Source organism: Podarcis muralis, chromosome 2, assembly GCF_964188315.1.
Source record: "Podarcis muralis chromosome 2, rPodMur119.hap1.1, whole genome shotgun sequence".
Taxonomy (NCBI): Eukaryota; Metazoa; Chordata; class Lepidosauria; order Squamata; family Lacertidae; genus Podarcis; species Podarcis muralis.
This window is the reverse complement of record NC_135656.1, coordinates 61,533,795-61,552,377: the sequence shown is the minus strand read 5'-3', so window position 1 is coordinate 61,552,377 and position 18,583 is coordinate 61,533,795. Positions and strand designations below refer to the sequence as shown.

The window sequence follows — 18,583 nt, the reverse complement described above, 5'->3', positions numbered from 1 at the left end:
GTGGACTTTACTGAATTACCCCGTTGTGGACTACACCGCTACCTGCTGGTGGCAGTGTGCACCTACACCGGAGGGCCGAAGCATGGCCAACAAAGACTGAAAAGGCATTTGAAGTAACCAGGTGCCTGCTTAGGGAAATCATCCCTCGCTATGGATTGCCAAGGTCCATAGGATCTGACAATGGACCAGCATTTGTTCATGCAGTCCTACAGGGACTGACAAAAGCGCTCCAGATCAACTGGAAGCTGCATACTGCTTATAGACCCCAGAGTTCTGGAAAGGTAGAGAGAATGAACAGGACTCTAAAGAATCAGCTGTCCAAGCTGACACAGGAGACCAGGTCTAATTGGGTGACCATGTTGCCCTTGGCATTACTCAGGGTCCGCAGTCTCCCGTCAAAACGGACCCATTTGTCACCCTTTGAAGTTATGTTTGGAAGACCAGTTCCATATGTTAGAATGTTAACTCCATATGCTAGCCAAGATGTGCAATTGAATAACTATGTACAGTCACTCTCCCAAGTTTTCTTTTGTCTCGACAGGTGGACCCAGGCTCGCAACCCCTGTGTGTTGGCTGCATCAGTTCGAGCCAGGTGATGAAGTGTGGGTAAACGATTGGGCACGGACGCAGCTACAACCGTGCTGGAACCTTATATCGTCCTGCTCTCCACACCCACCGCCGTGAAATTCGCCGGCAACACCCCTTGGGTCCACCACACCAGAGTGACCACTACAGATTGGACTGTGCAGTTAAATCCTGATTAACCCCTTCGGCTGACCATCTCCAGACCCTCCGCTGACGACCGCTCTGCTGATATCACACCGGAAGCTGATATCTCTATGCACAGCTGGAGAATTGGATGGGAGGGGCGCCCGCGGGCAGCGCTCCCAACGTACCTGTTCTACGAACTCACCCACCTGAGAATATCCTACCACAATATAGGGACAGAGCGAGACTTACAATAATTTGGGAAGGGGACCACCCCATTGGGCATTTGACTCCTCACCAGGCTAGAGTTTTAGCAGCAGTCTATTCTTGTGGGTGTGTTGCTTTTTATTTCTCACCAAACCCCCCTCCAGGAGGTGCTTCTCTTTCTCCCACTCATCGAAGTACCATACACCCAGTGGGCCTTAGAGGTAGTTACACACATACTCTTGAGTGACTGACACGATACCCACCATGACTGAATATTGGTGGGAGGAACCATGGAGATATTGGGGATGGTGGGTAGGAGTGATATGTACCGGCCTGCTTGTTTGGATGCTCCTGTATTTTTGTTGGCATGAACGGTACCGTATTTGTGGGAGGAAACGTAATCCATCTATACCTTTGATGATTCTCCTTTTCTTTTTAGTTGGAGAGCCCACATGTGTATTGGCACAGGAAGGTAAAAGTCCCCCGACTTCCCTTGCCGACATTTCCCGTTTGATGACTGAGTGGGGTGCCCATAACTCCTACAATAGGTGGTTACAAATGGCTGAAATGGAGCATGTTGCTTCAACATTTCAGACCATGGCGAGACTATCCGTGATCTGGCGGCTAGCATTGAAAAGGTGGCACATGTCCCTGTACAAACCTGGGAGGGCTGGGATATGTCTTGGTTGGACGGCATCTTCCCAGGTGGATGGATGGGGAGGATATTTACTATGGTGATAGGCCCAATAATGCTTCTATTGCTTTTCTGCTTCTGTATACCCTGCTTAATGCAATGCTTGCAACATATGATGGAAAAGATGATGTCTCGCACAATGGATCTGTGTGTGATTGTTTTTATGAGAGAATATAGACCCCTACCCCAGAACGAATCTAAGTAATAGATTGTTCAAAAGAAGAGGAGGGAGTAAAGGGAGATGGGAAAGGTTTCTCTCAATATTTTCTAAGCTCTGTACTTTGTGAATACTATCTGCAGTAAATTCCTAAGTAAATCTCTGAGCTAATCTTACTTCTGCAAATTTCGGCCAGACAGTTAGCAAAGACAGCAGTTTCTTGCTATTTCTAATCAGACAGGTCAGGAGGTCGTTTCCTGCCTAGTCAGCTAGCAAGAAACCGCTGCTGTTAGCAGTAACTAACCAGACCTACTAAATTTGGCTGGCAGGTCAAAAGTTCATTTCCTACCCAGCTGCTTAAAGAGGCCCCCTTGTCCTGCCTTATGCTTACTAATGCAAAGATGAAGACACGTGTACGAAGGAAAGGGGAGGAAATGCTTAGCCAGCAGAAAGATGGAATGTTTAGCAAGCAATAAAATGTGTTTAGCAAGCAATATAGATGTGCTATGTAAGGGAATAATTTGAGAAGGTATGGGAGGGGGAAGAGTGTTCAGAAGAGTATAAGAAGTCTGTAGATGCGTATTTCTTTACAGCCAGTTTATTTTCAGGAGGAAATGCCCATTATTAAGTAATGTCCCTGGGACTAGGGCCTCTCAGATATAGCTATGATGCTATTTCCTTGCCAATATAACGTTAAAGAACTGTGAAAATAAGTATTAACAAAACTTTTGTTACTTTAGATTTTTGGTCAGGGTTCTGGATCTGATTGCAGGCGCCATGTACAAAAACTCAATTTGCTACAAGGACAGGTAGAGCAGGGACCTACGGAAATGCTTAGGTATGGTATTAACTTATTATTTGCTGTTTTGTGTCTGTATACATTTGCATTATAATTTTCATTCTAAATTACATATAATGGGTGGTATCGAGCAAAGTCATACTCGGAGTAGACCCATTGGAATTAGTGGATTTAAGATTACTTAAGTCCATTGATTTCAATGGGTGTCTTCTGAGTACATCTATCACCTAATGGATTTTAATTAGAAATGTTCAGCAATTCTACAATAGTCAACTGCAGTGCAAAGATTATGTGATTAAAATAATGCTTCTGCTCCCACTTAGTTAATTCCAATCTGGACTAGCAAGCTTCCAAATTCAGAAAGGTGACACGATGTCCATTAAACTTGGCTTCTGTGGAAATAGGTTCAATAACTGCTTAAAATGCTATGATTACTATGATCAAGGAGTGGAACTGTTGACAACACTTCAATTTAACTCTGAAACAATCCTTTAGACCAGCTGCCTAAATTTATTTGTTGCAGTAATTGAGGTTTTGTTGAGACCATAGGTACTGATTTGGCTAGCGGGATTTATGCACACCATCTTAACATTTTTCATTGCATGTTGTATCAGATTTCCTTTGTTCCATTATTAACAATTAAAGTGGTACCTCGGGTTAAGTACTTAATTCGTTCCGGAGGTCCGTTCTTAACCTGAAACTGTTCTTAACCTGAAGCGCTACTTTAGCTAATGGGGCCTCCTGCTGCCGCTGCGCCACCGCTGCACGATTTCCGTTCTTATCCTGAAGCAAAGTTCTTAACCTGAAGCACTATTTCTGGGTTGGCGGAGTCTTTAACCTGAAGCGTATGTAACCCAAGGTACCACTGTATTAATTACCACGGTTGCATTTTCTAAAGGTGTGGATGTGGGTGAGAGTCAGGTCAATTTTTATTGTATATAGCCAAAAGTCTTTACAATGAATGACAGAAAATAAAAGGAAAACTTTCCTCTAAAATTGTAAAACGTAGCCTGCAGCAATTTACAACATAAAAAGAAATTTACTACATTAAATTTTAAAATTGGAGTGCATCCACATAGCTGGAACTGTGCAAATTTGGTTACCGCTCTGGCCCAATGGTTGCCATTGGTTTGATTTGAATTAATTTTATAATGAATTGATTTTAGAGTGTTGTGTTGTGTTGTACTGTTGTACTGTTTTATTGTTGTTAGCCGCCCTGAGCCCGGCTTCGGCTGGGGAGGGCGGGATATAAATAAAATGTATTATTATTTATTATTATTATTACCGCTTGTGTAATATATGCAGTCATACCTTGGGTTAAAGACGCTTCGGGTTAAATCTTTTCAGGTTGCATCCCACGGCGACCCGGAAGTAACGGAACGGGTTACTTCCAGGTTTCGCTGCTCGCACATGCGCAGACGCTCCAAATGACATCATGCGCAGAAGCGGTGAATCGGGGCATGCGCAGACGCAGGTTGCGTTCTGTTCAGGTTGCAAAGGACGGATCCCGTTCGCAACCAGAGGTACCACTGTAGATGTTTATCCTCTAGGAGTTCAACTGTCACTTTTTGTGCAGATTGACCAGGAAGCCAATTAAGAATTGGAGATATAAATTTTCCTCAGGGCGTTGTATACAAGGGGAAAATCAGCAGATAGTGTGTGATGTCTTCTACCTCTATACTTACCTGTCAGGGGAGACACCTTGATCATGTGGGTGAGAGAGAGACCTGATGCTTTGCAGTTTGTGCTCACATTTCAGTACATATGAACTCTAAAACACACACATTTATATAGTGATATAACATTAAGTGCATTGATTATTTTCAGATCTATGGAAGAACCAATAAAGAGAGATGGTGAGAACACAATAGATAAACTGGAAGAGAATTCGGGTGGGCAGGTAAACCCCTTTGGATTAAATAAAGTGTATCTTCAAAGCCAAAATTGAAGGACAACCAGTCACAAGTCCTTAAAATACAAATCAAGGAAAGGAGATGACAGTTTAGCTGACTCCACCCCCCACCCCCACCCCGATACTCTCAGGATTTATTTTTGTGTAAATGTTTATAACAGTAATTTATCAATTTGTTTAGTTAAGTAAGGATTCATTTCTCCATGTGACATTGGGCAACCTTTGTTTTTACTGCATATTAGCAGGATTGTGTAAAGGTCATGGTTCATCAGAACCCAGAAAAATGTGTGGAAAAAATGGTTCATCAGAACACAGAAAAATGAGGATGGGCTTGAATAAACACAGGCAGATCCTATTGAAATCTTAGAAACCTGGGGTACTAATTAGAAACAATCTACAGAAGTGCCCTGCATAGCTCTTGTCCTTCTCCATGACAAGCAAAACCAGAATAAATGCATCTGAGTTTGCATAATTCACCAAATTCAGCTTTTCTTGGTACTTGAGATGGCTGGACAGTAGTAGTAGCAGTGGTATTAATAAAAATAATCATTATCAGGTTTCTTGCTATGATTAAAACAGATCACTAAAGCAACAGAGCATTTAGTCTGAGATGGATAGTGAGTTAGGACTCTCAATAAGACATTCTGTAATTTTTCTAGGACGAAAAGGTAAAGTTGGTCAGCCGCTGGACTAAATATCTCGATGGAAGATGTGAAGAGCAAGCGAAGGAAGATGAGGAGGAGATAATGGTGCATACAGAAAAACAGAGCTACTCTTCCAAGAACACACTAAGGTGGATATGTAGTAGTTTCTTATTTTTACATTGTAAGTAATGGTGCCTTGTTTGAACATGCCAGAATGCTATAAATGAATCACAAGTTTCATCTAAGAGGTACTTGCTTTTTCTCTCCATGGTGCTTTGTGTGAATTCATTGGACCACTTTTAATCTTGTTGCACCTGCTAGGAAGTGTCAGAAGACCAGCTTGCACGATTCCCAGGGGTCTAGAAAAAGGAGAGCTTCTGGATTTGCAAAGGATGACCTACGTTTTGAGGTATCACTCTTTCTCCAAGATAGCAAATACTTAATCTTTTATAGTGTGACAGGACCCTCTTTTAAATTTCATAAAAGTTTCACTCGTGTTGTATTCCCTGCCTTGTTGCTTCATTGGGTAGAACTCAAATCTGCCTAACTACCATAGCTCTTCACAAAGCAGCCTACCAAATGAGTAGAGCTTACATTAGTGAGCACTTTCAGTATAATCAAAATCTCATCGAAAGTGCAAGGTGGTGTTCGTATACACATCCTAACCAACTCTTTTATCCGACAAATCAAGTTTACAGTATTCGTTGCCAGTGAATTGGCTTTTTACTTATCATGCAGTGGGCCTGTCAAGGTTATTGCAGCCATTATATGAGGTCCTACTCTAAATATTTTTCCACCATGCAACAAGTGTACATCTATACAGGATGCAATGTTAACCTTGCTATGGAAGAGCTGGATTGTCAATGAGTATCAACTTAAAGAATGCATGGAATGCCTGCAGGATCAGCCAGTGGCCTAAGTCCAGCATTCTGTTCTCACAATTTAATATCATCAGGAAACTTGGCAACCTCACTGCTCACTCCTAACTCTAGATCCCTTATGAACCAGTTAAAAAGTACAGGTCCCAATACCAGTCCTTTAAGGACTCTGCTTTCTACATGTCCATTCAGAGAACTGTCCATTGATTTCTATTCTCTACTTCCTGCTACTCAGCCAATTATTGATCCACAAGAGAGTCTCTCATCGCTTTACCATTAAGCTTACTCAGGAGTCTTTGGTGAGGTACTTTGTCAAAAGTGTTTTGAAAGCCCAAGTACATTATATCAACCAGATCACTTCTATATGCTTGGTGAAACTCTCAAATAACTCTTTATAGGTTTGTAAAACTGGACTTGCCCTTGCAGAAGCCAATGCTGGTTCTGCTTCAGCAAGGCTTCTTAGCAAGTTGTGCAGTTGCTTTCTGAATCAGAGAATGCTCTGTCTTAATAACAGAACCACCACCTGTGGTGCCTGGTACTTCCCTGCAGATAGGTTGACCACCTACTTACCCACCTTAGAACAGACCAACCCATGTAGTCTAGCTGAGTGTGCAACAGAGCAGAAGAGCTACACATGCATCAGATAAAGAGTAACGTTACTTATTTGCAATCTGGCATTTCTGATTATTTCAGTCTCTTGCTTTTTATTATAGAACAGAAAAGATTCAGCCACAGTAGCTAAAAAACCCTGTGGAGATGATACATCTGGAAATGTGATTCCTGCTGTCAAAGAGCATCTGGTGTGCCAGAAGAATAAAGATTCAGAGTCAAGAGCTGCTGGACTTTCAAAGTGGGAGAAATTCCTTTTATCTGGTAAGAGTTGTAATAGTGGCAATGAAACTGCCATGATGCAAGAGAGGCAGGGAACGCTAGTCCAAACGTTTGCTGCAGGGACAAGTGCTGAAAGGCCAGCAACCTTCAGCCCCTGTAATTGGAATCATGCATCCATTCCACTAGCTGAAGTGCAAAAGTTCTCCAACACTGAACATGTTCCCCTAGCTGACATGCCTGTGGGAAGAGGGAAACACTTTCCTCCTTTGACTAATGTTCATCTTCAAGAAAAACTGCTTAATAGGCTGCCTGAACAGCAACCTGCTCCTTTTTTAAATACTCTTATTAGTGTCTCAGATTCAAAGAATCTGCATAGAAACCTCTTTTCTACAGGAGATGACTTTGATGATGATATTTAAATGCCCTTTTTTCTTCCCAACACTTTTTTTATCATCATTAGTCTATGTGAGATGACTTAGAAGAATAAACTGTAGCCTGACCTAAGTCACAGAGCTATGTTGTATAATAAAGAAGATTGTACTCAAATACTGTCAATATCTTTGGCATGTAGGGCTTCTATGATGTTGTTTGTCATTTGTGGTGAAAAATGTGGTGTCGCGACAAGACTTTAAAACAAGTAAAGCAGTATTCATTGTATACTATGTATAGGCAGAAATTTCTAAAAAGGCGTTTTTCTGCATTGGGGCTAGCTTTGTTTTCTCTTGCATACAAGGAGGGAATTTTCTTGTATCTGGTTCTGTAGTGGGAGTAGGAGGAGGAATGCTGGCTCAGGTGGTGCTGAAACTTGTATGTAGCTGTAGTTCAGGCATCATCCCTAGCTAACAGGACCAGTGGTCAGGGATGATGGGAATTGTAGTCCCAAACATCTGGAGGGCTGGAGTTTGCCTATGCCTGCTGTAGTTAACAAATCAGCGTCACTGTTGATTAACTTGTCTCAGAATGTGACAGAATTCTCAGGTCATGGGCTAAACCGCAACAATGGTATGCCTATGTATTTAAAACTTTGCTTCATCACACCATAGTACACTTTTGTCAGCTGCCTTCATTTCTCATGACTCAGGTAGACAAGCTGCAGCCACTCAATGCAAGGCCTCAGCAACCCCACTTGCAGATTTTTGCTATTTGTCCTTGACATGTTCACCATGATTAGGAGAATTTCCTCTTTAAAGATACAGTGGTACCTCGCAAGACGAATGCCTCGCAAGACAAAAAACCCGCAAGACGAAAGGGTTTTTTGTTTTTTGAGCTGCTTCGCAAGACGATTTTCCCTATGGGCTTGCTTCGCAAGACGGAAACGTCTTGCAAGTTTGTTTCCTTTTTCTTAACACCGTTAATACAGTTGCGACTTGACTTCGAGGAGCAACTCATAGCACGCGGTGTGGTAGCCTTTTTTGAGGTTTTTGAAGACTTTGGTGATTTTTGAAGCTTTTCCGAAACTTTTCCGACACCGTGCTTCGCAAGACGAAAAAAAACGCAAGACGACAAAACTCGCAGAACAAATTAATTTCGTCTTGCGAGGCACCACTGTATAAGAGCTGCTGCTTAGCTTGTGCAGCTGTGGAATACAAGGTCCCGAGTACAGTAACCGATTACAGAAAGTGCCACAAATGTAATGTGAAATGCAAAACGGCCTTTCAGCCAAGTTTCCAAAACCATTCCTTTCCGTAAAAGCAAGGCTTGCAGTTGATTCACCACCTGAGGGTAAAAAAACCAGAAACCAGACGAGCTATCAGAACTTGTGCCTGATAGCATCCATTGTTTTGAGTACTGGCACCTACCAAGTATCTTCTGCAATATGAAGTATTACCACAAATTAGACACACTACTGAATTAAGCGGGGAAAGTTAATGCGAATCTTTATTGATAGTATGAACTTAGAATATGGAAAGACAGTCAGAGCCTTGCAGGGGCCAAAAGATATAAAAAGGTAGGCTACTCAGTTGCAGCAGCCTTAACAATTTGCTTTAAGATTTATGAGTTACACAGGTGCTATTTGGAAGCTTTTGCTTGCTTGGCATACTGGATGGTATCCAGAGCTGCCCCAATGTCGTAGTTCTTGGAATGCAGCAGGTGAGTGAGCCAGCCTCCTTCATCAGAAAACCCCATTGACAACATCTGGGACAAGGATTCAATGAGACGGGGGTCTGCTTCTGTAAATAAGTAGAAATAGGATTAGTTGACCCAGCTATCCTACAACCTTGCCTACATCCCATCCCCAATCTGCAAATCCACAGCTGGCTGTTTTAAGATGGGGTGGGCAATTGACTATGCCTAGGTTGTGTTCTCTAAAAACTGGACCCTTACAAACTTTATCACAAAAAGTTACCAATAGGAAGACCAGCTGAGGCTGATCTTGATTAGGTAACAATCTTTCTAGTTATCCTGGCAACCCGTGATGGTTATAAAGCCCTGAACAGCTCAAGACCTGCAGACAGGACTTTCTGGTATCAGGCAAAGACATTTGCTTGGGAATTCAAGCAGCTCATATAAACTAGTTTTGGGGCTATTGTTTTATTGTATTTTACTTGTATGTTGTCATGGAAGCTTATACTGAAATGCAGCTAACGAACTTTCTACACACTTGAGTTCAAGTGACCAATTTGTCTTCTAAATACTACTACTGAAGAGATGTGACTCAAATACAATCCTATGCATGTCTACTCCAGACATAAGCTCACCGAGTTCAGTGGCACTTACTCTTGGGTAAGGGGATGCAGGTTTCAGCAAGTAACATGTAATATTAGTCTGTACCCAAGGCGAACAGGATTTGATTTCCTAACATGCCAGAGCTGTATATAGCCTTCCAATCTCTTTTTTTTACCTGGTGGAAGATGAGGATAGAGCGCGGCCTCTCGCAGTCCTGTTGGTCCTGTGTTAGTGGGAGCTTCAGCTGGATTCAGAGAGCTTGGGTTGTCACTCTCTGGCATTTGTAAGGACTGCAGTTCACCAGTTGAAGGGTCTACTTCCTTTGGAGACAAATGGGTCCAGTCCTCATCTGCCCCTGAACTGCTGCTGGATTCAGCTGGTTCCTGGGATAAAAAAGACACAATGTGGAGAGCCTGCTTTAGAATAACACAAAGTACTCCTTAAAAGACCTGCGCCTAATGAAGTTACTTACCAATAGCACATACATTTTGCTCACTGGCTATAACTAACTTATAATTCCCCAACACTAAAGTTCTCTGCCTCCCTCACCTTAAGGAATATTGCGGGTTATACTTTCTCTAGGATTTTCCATGACTGCTAAACAGACATTTGATGCCCAAGAAAACACATCAAATGCAACATTGCTAACCACAACCTTCCACGAAAATTTTAGCCACTTCAGTGTGTATTACAGATCTAGCTTCACATCTAAAACTTCTATACATGCTGATGTTACTAATCTGTGGCTTTAAACATATACCAGAAAAATGGATTTCCACATGTACAATAGTACTTCCTCCTCCCTCTCCAGCACCTCCACACTCAACACTGGAAGACCCTCAAGAACAAGTGTAAGTGAGGAGCTGCAGTGGGAAGTCCTCTTGTGCAAGTGGAAGTCCACATGTGATAATGAATTTCACCCTGTCTTACCAAACATCTCTTGCTCAATTATATACTCTTGATTATTTTCAGGATATCTAGCATGGGTTTTTTCCCCCCAGTCCTGAAGCTAGAAATATACAATATGTTGCCTTTTCAGAGCCTAATGTCCACCAGGAAAACCGAACAAAGAATGCCCTGCCGAGTAACCATGCATACTCAGAATTCAGTTGGGCCGACTCCCACCTAAGCGGGGTTAGGATTGCAGCTTTAGTTTCTTTGGAAATAATACATTTTTTCTGTTGTATGTTATTGTACAGAGGCTAGAAGATTACCACTACTCATGACCATCTCTAAATAAATTTAGTACTCTCTTGCATAGGAAAACGAAAGATCGATTTAAGTTCCTAATATAAAAAGCATCAGTGCTGATCTTAGTGACAAGCATACAGTGAACAGTGTGTATATCTTTACCCTACTGACTGCACATTTCGGAAGTGACAGTTTAATCTTCATACTCGTACCTCTGACAAGAGGTTCTCCTCTTCCATCTGTGTAGCAGGAGAATGTACTGCCATTTCCTGCAGCTGGTCTGTAAGAGTATCTGCATCTGCAGCTGGTTTGCTGCTGGTACTTGCTTCTGGTCCGGTCTGGTCACTGGAACCTCTCTTCTCAGAACTAGGTTCTGTACTAGGTGACACTTTGCTCCTCTGTCCCTCATGTTCCACATCAATATCAACATCAATACCTAGAAAAACAATTTAAACGTTGGAAGCTGGTGATAATCTGCAATCAGTTTATGTTTCTACATCTACATCTCTAGGGATTTGAATACAGTCTTCTCGGATGGATTCCCCCTCCCCCTTAGAATGGCAACGGTTTGCTATTCTGAAGGTCAGACAAAAGTAGCTCTCCAATAACCTTATCCAGGAATTGTGGATAGAAGTTTCATGTTCCCACTGAGCAATCACTGGGGAGAATGTGAAGACTGATAGCTGGTTGATATGAGAGAAGATGGACAATGTGCCAGCTATTCTGTAACATTCACCTACTGCTGACTGACCTGCAGTGCCAACTTTCTCCTCGGACTACATTGCTCTACAACAGCTTAAAGTATTTATAGTCTGCCTTTGCACAGTGCAGTCATACATCTGAAGGACAATCACCTTCAACAAACTCAAAAATCAGAGCACAGGTCCAGGAGATGCCCACTTTTGCCTTTATGTTTTTCCTATGTAATGGCAATCAGTATTTGAGAAGACAAACACAAATGAAACACTATTGCTAGGACCACTCCCCCCCCCAAAAAAAAAGCTTAACCATAGTATTAGAAGACTTTGACAAAACTATTTGGGAGGAAAGTGTAAGGCAAAATAGCCAACTAAACAGAAGGCCCACATGTCCTGTATAGGTGACAGATACCGTAATGGCACAGTACTGTAACACATATCCTTTTGATAGTGGCAGAAAGCAGCTAGTAAGAGACCCAATTGATCAAACCAAAGAAGGCTACTTAAACCATTTGATATTTCTGAAAGCTCACATGCAGAATATGAAGGCAAATCATAGGTGAAAGCAGGCAATAATAGCCAGATGAAAGCAACTGCTTACCAAGTGGACCCAGAAATGCAGCAACACTTTCTCCAACATTCTTCAAAAAGGTGACATTGGGATCTTGAGATTGACTGCTAGAAGCTGTTTTTAATAAGGGGGGGAAAGTTACTAATAGATCTTGTAAGAGAAAAGTTGGATTCACAAACTCAGTTCCTTTTAGCTCCTAATTATGATTTGATTTATAACTCAATGTAGCATTCTTAAAGGAGATCCTGAACACATCTATTCAAAAGTAAGTTCCTGAAAGCAGTGACTTTGGGACAGAGTGTGCCTTTTTATTTTGCATTTACAAACACCATTAAGGTCATCAGAAAGCTAAATGCATACCTTGCTCAGGAGCAGCACTCTGAGAAGTGCTACCTTGTGCCTGGCCAGGGTTTTGACACTTGCGGGCAGGACAAGGGTGACCACAGCCTTGCATCCATGCAAAAGGTGAAACACCATGTTTCATCTTACGAAGCCAGCGACCTCTGGGAAGCCACTAAAGGGTAAAAGAACATGCTGTTAGGGGTAACTCTCGCGTTAGAAAATAGCTGCAATTCGTCTTAGGCAAGATGATCTTTACAGCCCCCTCTGGGCAACTGCTTTTTCCTCATGTTACTTACCTCAAATGGATGGAGCAATGGACTCTGAAACATGATCATGTTATGTTCCTTATGGATACCTTTTCCCTCACAAGTACTGCACAGGTCATAGTCAGGACAAACAGTGCATTTGAATCTTGCACCCGCAACTGGGCCATCACAACCATCACAGATCACGTTGGGATGCACCATGTTTGGTGGGCGCTCCTGGCTGCAGGATTGGCGGTGCAGGTGGTCACGCTTCAGCTCCTTTTTCTCTGAAGGACACAAACACAGGGTGTTGCTGAAATATGCCCAAGATAAATGAACCAATACCCATCAAGCTGCAGAATTAGACAGTTGTAAAAGGACAGAAATGGAAGCGTGCATACTTTATTCACCCCTGCACCTCCAACTTTGTTTTGCCCAGAAGTGAACTAAACAATTTCTCAGAAAAGCCTTTAGTGTCTGCCACTACCTCTCTCCAGTGTGTTTGTGGTGTGGATAACCATGAACATAGAGAGTGTCAAATCAGTATTTGTATACAGAGGATGACAATAGATGTAAAAGTCACATTCTGCAAAAAGTGACTGAAGCATCGTTTTCAGAAATGTTGACAACCCAGCTCATCGAGGACTTGTTTGTTATGAGTGATCGTAACTTTGTTTACCTATCAAGTTGCACCACAGACTACTGTAGCCAACTCTGATTTTTTTAAATCTTCAAATATGTTATTCATGGCACAGTTTGTACCAGCAGACAAGATATCCATGAGTTCCAATTACCAGAGATACATATGACTTACTTTTTTTCTATTTCCAAAGGAGAGTAGCCACTGAGTCTTTTTCTCAGCATGGCTCTTGCTGTAACCCGAGATTATTGTTATTGATATACTTTGCTCACCAGCAGTCTCTGCTATCCAAGTCTGCAAAATGCCTTCTCTATTATATCCTAAAACTTTTTTAAAAAACCAGACTCGTTTTCCATCAGGGCTACCAATAACTTTTCCTATTCTAACCTTCCCAATTTTGGGGGTTTCAACATCTGCTCTGCAGGTAGGAATGGGCAGGGAACAATGATAAGCAGAGGGTTATACAATATATACCCATTCTGCATATTTAAGAGTGTTCTAAATATGGGTTCTCATAGGTTATGAATATAAATGCTCATTCTTATTTCAGGCCTTTAAAACCACCAATTCCAATATTGGGGAAAGTTAGAGAAGGCAAATTCTAGATCTCTTAGCCTATCACCACTCCTCTCTTAGCATGCTGTTCTGGTGGATACTCACCCTTTCCCATGTGTCTGGCAATGTCTCATTTCTTGCAGAAATCTAGCATGAAACTGCCAATTTCTGTCCAACTGAGCTTTCTTTTAGTGTGTGGCTTGTGCCCAATTGGTACGCAACAGCTTTGTTAGGAGGAATTTCAAGCCTCTTGGAGCACAACAAAGAAGCCTGGTCATGTAAACTTTGGATCAGCTATACACTTCTTGTTACAATTCTTCAACAAATCTCCTTTACTAGAGTTTCTATGGGAAAGGCATAATCTCCTATTGGCCTAGTTTATGGGCTCTACCACCTCAGACTGCTGCTGCATTCCAACTATACATTGGTATTAGTTGAAAAACAAAATTACACATGTCAAAAACAGCTTGGAACAATGGTCATTGAAAGAATAAGGGTAGAATGAGAAATGGGGAAAGTCTACTTCAAGGGATTTAAATGCAGTGGCCAACAAACCACCCTTGTACTGGCTCTGGGTGAATTTCTAGTTTAAGACTGGTTTTGCCAATGGAGTTTAAATTCCCATTAAGTCACTGGGGTTCATAGATTCTCACCTTACTCTCAAGTGATATTTCCTGTAGCACCCATTCTCATGAAACACTAGCTTGTTAAAAGCTGTGTCTTAAGTTGTGTAGTGCAAAAGCTGTGAAATGCAGGGATGTTTTCCCCTCTTGAACGAATTATAACTACTAGAATACATTACAAGATAGCTGCCAAAAGCAGTTAAGAGAGAATACTAAACTGGCTAAGATTACCTTTAACATAAATGCGAAAAATCCCATCTTTCACACAAGGCAGGGCCAGCTTCAGTTCTTCATCACTGGAAAAAGCAATCATATCTCCATCTTCATCTGAAATAAGAACACAGTTAACTCACTTTGACAGCAGATACTCAGCCTTATCCTGAAATTTCTGACTAGGGCAGCAGAAAACACTGTTGGACTCGATATGTACTCTGCCTTCCTCTTGTTGGGCTGTATGCAAGTCTGTTGTTAAGAAAGTTGCCTAGCGCCATCTGCATGGGTGGCGAAGTATCCTTTGGTTACACATTTATTTCACATAGCAAAGTAGTGCTTTCAGAAGACAGATTTACAGCTTTTATTCAGTTACTTGAATTAAAATCTAAAGGCAAATAAGCTTCAGATTGCAGGCTATGTAATGCAAGCTAGCTCTGATGAAAGAAATGTAACCTTCCACTGAAAAAGCTATGCAGTTCTCAGCTACCAACTGAATTACTGTTTCAGCAGCTGATCTCTAGTAAAGATGCACTGATGCTTTAGGCAGCGATTTATACAAAGCTATTAAAAAGAGCAACCTTCCCAGACCTGGTGGCCTCCAGCTGTTTTTTGGACTACAATTCCCATCGTGCCAGACCAGGACAAGTTTTATTGGAGGTTTTATTGTTAATGAAAGCAGCAACAGACAATAACCTCCTAGCACCTGATTCTTGAGATAAGAAAAACCTTCATTTATGTTTCCTTTAATGGGAATCGGCATTCCTTTCAAGGGGACATTAAAAGCAGCATGCACTGTCAGTAGTACAAAAAAATAAGGGATTGCTAATCAGTTCTGACCTTCAGGCAGGACTGAAACCAACGCACAACATGCATGCAGGTACAAAAGCCATTTGCTACCTTTCCTCATAATTGGGAAGCCCAGGCATTACCAAGTTGCCTTCTGGAAGTAATACTTAATGGAATGACAGAGCATCTGTGTTGCATGCAGAAATGCTGCTGTAAAGGCTAGGAGACCTGTCTGAAATCCTGGCGAGCCTCTGCCAGTAAGTTTTAGAAATACTGAGCCAGATGGACCAACAGTCTGATAGTTTTCTACGCTCTTGTGTACTCAGACATCACTCTCTGAAAACTACAATACACAGTGTAGTTCTCTCTCACACATTATACTCTTATATACCAATAGTCATGAGTGGTTTAAAAAACACTTATTTTGAAAAGTGTACAAGACTTTCAGGACTGACAGAGCTCCCTAGAAGAAATTCTGGTTGCTACAGGAATATCCCAGTATGACGTAACTGCCCAAGTGTACAAACATGTTTAAACAAATATTTACAGCTGGGTTGCAGTTGGATCACTGTGCAGCGTTACGCAATGGCACTTATTTTAAATGAATTTATGAGAAGTATCAGTGAGCTCCATATCCTATCGTGTCATATCTTACTACTTAGGGGATCCCACCACCCTCAGGAAACACATTGACAATTCCCAAGCATAAATTTGGACACCAGTAGCTAGTACCATATTAACGCCTGCAGTGGCAGTCCCTTCTTCGCAGTGGAGACTCTGCTGCTTATGTCACTCCTCTGTGTGCCATACTTTTTGCCCAGATTGTTGCAGAGCATATTCAAGATAACTTAGCTTCATGCCATGGGTCCCTTGATACATATCAGAGCAAAATTCCACACCACTGCACTGTGTGTATGAGTATCAATAATGCAACCACACGGAACCTTCCTATTTGATTAATGTCTACCCTCCCAGGCACTGATTAGTTGGGAAGAACTGGGTCACCCACACATTTTTGGTTATTTGTATGTATGAGACAAGAACTATGTTAATTGCATGGTGGGACTAGAAATGAGCAACTGAAACCAGATTTAGAGTTGGAGCACTTAAAGAGTAGCCACACACTATAGAGTCTTTCCTCTCCCCACCCAACCTCAACAGGTGAATTCAGGTTGTTACCTGTAGTGAGGTTTAGTGAGACATAGCTAGTAGCAGTTTTAGTGCTCAGGCCTCAACACTGGAGGAATAAACTGTGTGGGAAAGACTGCCTCTGAACTAGTACAGAGTTCCTTTTCTTATACATTATCAGAGACAGCTTCCATTAGCAAGTAAGGCTTCTAGACTAGGGAGTGTTGCTTCCTAACAGACCTGAACTCCAAATCTTATTTCGTTTAGAGATTAAGAGCTGGTTTGAGCAAGTATAGCAGAAGGGTGTGACAACTATGATAGGTTAATGAGCAAAGAATATATTGTTAGCTTTGCCTTTTATGCACACAGGCACTGGACAAAACCTCCAACTGCTTCTCCATTGCACAACGGAGTCTGGGAAACCTTGACCTGTTGATTTCAGCCCGACAGGCAGCAATAACGGCTACACAGAGCCCTGCCTCCCAGATCTAGCATGAAAAGCCTTAGGACTATCAATTCACTAAAGCAGAGGCGCCTTTTAAAGGTAAACACCTTTTTCCTGGCCTTGTTGTGGTACCTTGAACCACAGCGAAGCTTTTTCCAGACCCGGCGATCAAGTGACTGAAAAAAGTTCCCCAGGCCGGATTTCATGGAATCATAGAATTGGAAGAGAATTATAGAGCTGGGTCATCTAGCCCAACCCCTGCGATGCAGGATTCTCAAATCCATGACAGGTGGCCACCCAACCTCTGCTTAAAAACCTCCATTGAGGGAGGCTCTGCCACCTCTCGTGGGAGTCCGTTCCGCGGTCGAGCAGCTTACTGTCAGAAACGGACATAACTGTCTGAAGACGTACTGTCTTCCCGACGCTTAGTCGGAATCTCTTTTCTGCGTGCAAGGCTACTGCAGCGATCCTGTCGCACAAATAAATAAAAAACCGGAGATGGAAGTAAAACACCACGGTGGCCTGTTGTTAATGGTCCCCCGCCCCCACTCACCCTTATAGTACATCTGAAAGGCGCCCGTGGCGGCTGCGGAATTGCGAAGCAGCCCCTGGAAAAGATCGGCGATCTTGTCCCGTATCGGCAGGTAGCGGGCAGGCGAGTCGAGGGCGAAGCGGCGGATCTCGCGAGTCACCTCCTCCTTGCCCAGCAGGTAGGCCTTCACCGTCATCGGAGCCATGGCGGCAGCAGCTGGATCTAGTGGCGCAGCAAGAATTGGTTCACGCAGGAAGGCGGGAGGGAGGTCGGACCTGATCGCGACGACACCGCTCCGCGTGGCAGCCTCCTTTAACTCTGTCCTCGAGCCTGCTTTGCCTGCTGCTTGGCAGCTCGTCCCCGGGCTTCTTATAGGCGCTTTTGCAAAGAGGGCGGGCTTGAGCTGGGAAAGTCCCCACCCAGGGAGACAAGCAGGGGAGGAGCGGCAACAACAACCATAATAATAATAGCGGGGGCGTGCACGACCCTTGCGCTAAAAAGCTGCTTCTAGAATGAAAGGAGGCGGGGGGCAAAAGGGAGCGGGGTTGCAGCTCAGGAAGGAGAACACCAAGGACAGGGGAAGTGCCATTGTCAGTCGTATGATTTTTAAAGCGGGGAGGGGGAAGGCAAGTCAATTATCCTTTGTGCTCCTGGAGGTGGCGTCTCGTTTGCCTCCTCGTGAGCTAGGAGGAGGAGGTTTGATCTCCCCAACGCGGTTTAGCTCCCTTTGCAAACCCCGCGTGTAAGCATTACTCAGCACTTTCTTGCTCCGCGGCCTACAGAGAGAAAGGTGGGCGGAGGAAAGCAGGCAACAAGGCGAGGTTGTATTTTGAAGCGGGAGGTGGCAAAGGCGAGCAAAACAAACACGCGAGACGTGGAACCTCCTCCTGCTGCCTCGCCCGCTCTGGTTCCTGCGCCCGGTGTGGTTTCGGATTGCTGACTCACTGTGTGCTGGATCTAATACATACGAGGCTGGGCGAGAGGAGGTAGGCCTCGGACAGCTTCCCGTCTCTCGTGCCCAGCCGGGGCTTAAAACGTTTGGCTGAAGTGTGGTAGGAGGTTGCTCAAGGTCGCTAACAAAAAGCCCCCTCAAGACTTGGTTTCTTTCTGAAGTGAA

At 43.1% G+C, this 18,583-nt stretch overlaps 2 protein-coding genes across 4 annotated transcripts in view; one reads left to right on the top strand and one right to left on the bottom strand.

Annotated features, from left to right (window-relative positions):
- Window positions 1–18,583, top strand: part of MRNIP (MRN complex interacting protein) — a 93,295-nt gene that overhangs the window by 7,400 nt on the left and 67,312 nt on the right. Inside the window, exons 3-8 of one of the 3 annotated variants that reach the window (XM_028718249.2) lie at window positions 2,507–2,604; window positions 4,393–4,465; window positions 5,137–5,270; window positions 5,443–5,530; window positions 6,713–6,872; window positions 16,859–17,446. In XM_028718249.2, coding sequence (XP_028574082.2) covers window positions 2,507–2,604; window positions 4,393–4,465; window positions 5,137–5,270; window positions 5,443–5,530; window positions 6,713–6,872; window positions 16,859–16,917 — 612 coding nt within the window. In that variant the 3' untranslated portion in view covers window positions 16,918–17,446. Of the gene's footprint in view, window positions 1–2,506; window positions 2,605–4,392; window positions 4,466–5,136; window positions 5,271–5,442; window positions 5,531–6,712; window positions 7,377–16,858; window positions 17,447–18,583 lie in introns of those variants that run through there. The other 2 variants (XR_013391918.1, XM_028718248.2) reach the window with 2 other exon arrangements.
- On the bottom strand, window positions 8,682–17,843 carry SQSTM1 (sequestosome 1). Its single transcript, XM_028718246.2, has 8 exons — window positions 17,488–17,843; window positions 14,594–14,689; window positions 12,596–12,831; window positions 12,318–12,471; window positions 11,988–12,071; window positions 10,901–11,124; window positions 9,673–9,880; window positions 8,682–9,001 (listed from the first exon to the last, which is right to left on the bottom strand). The coding sequence occupies exons 1-8, from the start codon at window positions 17,669–17,671 to the stop codon at window positions 8,841–8,843; spliced, it is 1,347 nt and encodes a 448-aa protein (XP_028574079.2). The 5' UTR covers window positions 17,672–17,843; the 3' UTR covers window positions 8,682–8,840.